The 4,589-nt window shown below is 58.1% G+C and overlaps 1 protein-coding gene across 1 annotated transcript; it reads left to right on the forward strand.

The window, feature by feature from the left end:
- Positions 1–956: 956 nt before the first annotated feature.
- On the forward strand, positions 957–3,745 carry LOC124232887 (UL16-binding protein 1-like). Its single transcript, XM_046649788.1, has 4 exons — positions 957–1,177; positions 2,077–2,340; positions 2,581–2,856; positions 3,515–3,745. Exons 1-4 carry the CDS (start codon positions 1,093–1,095, stop codon positions 3,631–3,633), a joined length of 744 nt encoding a protein of 247 aa, XP_046505744.1. The 5' UTR covers positions 957–1,092; the 3' UTR covers positions 3,634–3,745.
- The last annotated feature ends 844 nt before the right edge of the window (positions 3,746–4,589 follow it).

The following is a 4,589-nucleotide window of genomic DNA, read 5'->3' on the forward strand; positions in this document are numbered from 1 at the left end:
ATCTCCTCACTGGAGGGCCAGTGGGAAAGGGGAAGGGCCCACCCCAAGGCTTAGGGCCTGTTGATGCTAAAGGGGTTTAGCAAAGTCAGGCCTGACTCAGACCAGAATCCCTATTTGGGAGAGTCTCTTTGGGTCCAGTGGGAGGTAAGGTGGGGAGAGCAGGCTCACAAGTCAGGGGCAGGACTCACATTTGAGTGAGAGCTGCATGGTGGCTCCATGTGATGTGTCAAGGGGAAGGGGACTCCTCCAGGGGGCTAAGAGGAGAGGGGCCTGGGTCTAACCCGGGGAGGAGGGCTGGCAGACTCATGTCTAAAGGCTGGAGTTCAGGGCTGTGTTGTCACAGAAAGAGCAGCTTTGAATCCTTTTGTGCCGTAGAAACTTGGAAATACAAATTCGGAACACAGCTCCCCAAACTTTCGCAAAGAGGAGTTATTTTGTTTACCAAAAGGTCTTGGGCTCCACTGGGATCAAAACTACTAGAAAACGTACCGTCGATGACAGGACAGCTAAGGGCTGTGTTCAGCCCCTTTTTCTAAAACCGGAGTGTTCTCGAGAAGGAAAATCTTGCGTGGTTTAAGAAGATCAGCAATGACTGTGAATGTGGAATAGAGACAGGAGGGCCAGGAGGATGGGTGCAGGCAAGAAGGGCTGAGGGGCAGGAGGGGCCTAATTTGAGTTACAGGAGGAGATAATTTGAGTTACAGGAGCATCACCAGATCCAGACCAGGCGAGGAGGGACTAGGTGGCGCCGGGCCAGGGGCGTGGTGAGCGGCGCCCAGGAAACCCCGGGTTCCGGTTCGTGTTGGGCAGCGCAGCGCAGAGCCAGCCAGGCGAGAAGGAGCCCGCCCAGGGTATGCGGGGGAGGGAGGAGCGCCGCGTGGGAGGGAGGAGCGCCGCGGGCCAGGGCGGGGCGAGGCGACACCGGCGATGAGCCTTTGCGCCGTTGCGCTGTGGCCAGTGAGGGCGGGCCTTGAGAGCTCCCGAGATAAAGTCCGGTCGGTCCGCTGCTCACGGGCCAGAAGGTACTCAGGTTGCCTGACAGTCTACCGGGCTCTGCGCGCAGCTGGGTCCCCGTCCCCGCTGCAGGTAGTAATGGGGTGGACTGCGGGCATCAAGTTCACTCCGGGCCTCCTGCTCCTGCTCCTGCTCCCGCAGCGGGACTGTCCCCGGGCGGCACGTGAGTTCGGGATGAAGCTGCGGGGAAGTGTGGTGGGAGATGGATTAGGACGGGGAAGGGACGCGGGGGCCCACGGGCGCTGCCGTCTCCCCTTGAGTATTTATCGCGGGCTCTCGTCCTCTCGGTGGTTGTCGCCTGTGCGAAAGGGGAGAGCGGAGAAAGGAGAGAATTTGGAGAATAAGAAACGCAGGAGAAAGGGAGGGGGAGGGCGTGGCGGGAAAGGCTGCTGAAGCCCCCAGGGCCCATCCCGCCCGCCCCTCCAGAAGTGGGAGCCTGGGCTCTTGACATCCGGGGGCGTGGTCAGGACAGGGGTGTTCCCGCAGGGTCATAACCCCAGAAGCAGCCTGCCCTCCTCTGCTCACACCACTGTCCCCACAGACCCTCCATCCTCCCCACCGCTGTCCCCTGGGAGGTTCCCAGCGCGCTTGGCCAGCAGCTCACAGCACGTGTAGCCCCAGCCACTGTCCCTCCGGAGTCCCTGCTTCCCAGCCCCAGCTCACAGCCTTTCACTGCCCTCCTCACCCCGTCCCCATGCACCTCAGGGCCTCCAACACCTCCCAAATGGGAACTGCCCCCAATCACCTCTCTACCAACTGACCCCTTATCCCCTCTCCTCAGGACACAGACCAGCAAAAGCCCCCACTCCTGGCCCCCAGAACGTAGAGTAGGAGGGACGGGAGGCGGGGGCGTGGTTCCTGCCCGACAGACTCCTCCTCCTCCTCCAGCAACCAATGGGCACGAGCCTAAAGCTGCTGAAGGGGCGGGGCCGGGCGGGGGCGGGGTTTGCTCCTCAGCCCAGCCCTTCAGACGCTCTGGCTGTGGCAGAGATGGGAGCCATGGGGGTGCCTAGAGGTCTTTTTCTCCCCACACCAGCGCTCACTTGCGTTTTCCTTTCACAGATGCTCACTCTCTTTGCTATGACTTCACTATCCTCCCTAAGGCCAGCCCTGGACAATCCTGGTGTGAGGCTCAAGGCCAGGTCAATGAAAAGACTTTTCTTTCCTATGACTGTGGCAGCCAGGAGGTCAAATCCTTGAGTCTCCTGGGAGAGGAGGTGAATGGCACGAGGGCCTGGCAAGAACAGATGGAAACGCTGAGAGACGTGGGGAACTTGCTCAGACAGCAACTGCTGGACGTTAAACGAGAGAAATACACGGACAGGGGTAAGTGAGAAAGTCCAAGTGCAGGGGAGAGCAGGTTGTGGGGTTAAGTGCGTTGATTGTACTCATGTAAAAAAAAAAAAGAGCATGTTGGTCATTCCCATGTAGCTCGGCAGAAAGGGCAGGCCTTGGAGGAGACAATGGGATAGATACAAAGGGGCCCAGAGGGGTGGACACTGGGGTGGCCGGGGACAAAGGATTGTCCAGAACAGAGGCTGACCTCTTTCCCACGGTGGGGGGCAGACCCTCTCCCGCTGCAGGGCAGGATGCTGTGTCAGTGTGAAGCCAATGGACACACGCATGCATCCTGGCAGTTCGGCTCCCAAGGACAGACTTTCCTCCTCTTTGACTCGGAGAACAGAACCTGGAAGGTGCTTCACCCTAGAGGCAGACAGATGAAAGAGAAGTGGGAGAGTGACAGGGAAGTGACTGAGTTCTTCAGGAAGATCTCCACGGGCGACTGCAGGAGCTGGCTTGAAAGTTTCCTGGTGCACTGGGAGAAAATGCTGGAGAAAACAGGTACCTGAGAAGAGGAGGAGGAAGGGGCAGCTCTCTGGAGACAAGAGCAACACAGCTCACCTTTGTGTGTGTGTGTGTGTGTGTGTGAAAGGGTGATCCCTCCACAGCGAGTTCTTCCTGGGAGAATAAGGGCCATAGGTCGGCTCTACCGCCCTTTCTTTCCCTTCTCACTCCTGGCGTCTCTTCCTCACTGCACATGTCTCTCGTCCACTCACCGTGGATTTCTGGCTGATCCCAAACATGAGGGCATCCTTCTGTGTCCAGACCTTTTCTTCTTACTGTTCCCTCTTCTTATCCTCACTGTTCTTTTTCATCTCACCTGTTCTATTTCTGGAAATCCTTCAATCCCACTGCAAATGTCAGTTCCTGAGAGCACGACTCTCCCACCGCCCTCAGGTGTCACCTCCTCTGTCACAGAAGCAGCGATTGGTTACATTGTAACCCTTGCTTCCCCCATTATCTGGGTGAGCCCCTTGGGGACAGGGCCCATCTCCTCTCCCTGCCTACCTCAGGGCCTGTCACAGCAGCTGCCACAAGTAAAGGGCTGGAAAATGTCTGCATTGTAGGATCATCTGGGGCAGCAGGAGCTGAGGAGGAGTCTCCTCAGAGGAGACGTGGGGTCTGGACAAGGGCTGTCACTCTTCCTTTTCCATTTCAGCCTCACCAACCATGGCCCCAGCTACAGCCCAATCCAGGGCCATGGCCATCACTCCCATTGCCTGGATCCTCCTGGTGACCGTGCTCACCAGCTCTCTTCTCCTTGGCCTCCTAGGCTGAGTCCTTCATACTAACAGGTACTGAGAGCAGATTGAGAGGGGAGGTAGGGGCACATTACCTGGAGTGAGGAAGGGAAAGGAGAATTCCCAGCCCAACCCCTGCCCCTCACTGAACTTGCTCATCGTGGGAATGAGACTGGGAGAATAAGAACTCATATAGCTTGATAGCAGCACCCTGGACAAGCTCAGCCCTGAGTTCTGGTGTCTCCTCAATGGCAAAGCCAGCAGGAAAGGAGAGGGGCCCACCCCAAGGCTTAGGGCCTGTTGATGCTAAAGGGGTTTAGCAAAGTCAGGCCTGACTCAGACCAGATTCCCTGTTTGGGAGAGTCTATTTGGGCCCAGTGGGAGGAGCTGTGGGGACAGCAGGCACACAATTCAGAGGCAGGACTCACATTTGAGTAAGAGCTGCATGGTGGCTCCACAGTATGTGTCAAGGGGAAGAGGACTCATCCAGGGGACTAAGAGCAGAGGGGCCTGGGTCTAAGCCCAGGAGGAGGGCTGGGAAGGCCTTGCAGCCTCAACTCAACAGGCTGGAGTGCAGGGCTGCGTGCCCACAGAGGGTGCCTTGGCTCCCAGCAGGTCAGGCAGAAGGAGAACAGTAGAGCCTGTGTAGGAGGAGATCGGGAGGCGGCCAGTTCTCCATGGAACAAGGGGAATTGTGACTCAGCCTGTTGCATCACTTGGCAGTCAGGCTCCTGCAGACCCCAGATCCTGAGTCACTCTGTGACCCCTCCCTGGAGCAGAGGTGACTCAGGGGATAGGTGGGACTGAGCTGCTGTTGATGCTCACAGCAGAGCTGGCCCAGGGATGGATGGGGTGGGGGACAGGGACCATCACACCGAGAGCTCTGTATGCTGCCAGCTAAGAGGCTGGGAGAGGAGGAAAAGAAGGAAGTTTGCCTGCAGCCCTCCCCAAGGCCACAGGTGTCAGGATGCAGGCCCTTCTCTTCCATCAGAG

The sequence above is a fragment of the Equus quagga genome, unplaced genomic scaffold, assembly GCF_021613505.1.
Source record: "Equus quagga isolate Etosha38 unplaced genomic scaffold, UCLA_HA_Equagga_1.0 142621_RagTag, whole genome shotgun sequence".
Taxonomy (NCBI): Eukaryota; Metazoa; Chordata; class Mammalia; order Perissodactyla; family Equidae; genus Equus; species Equus quagga.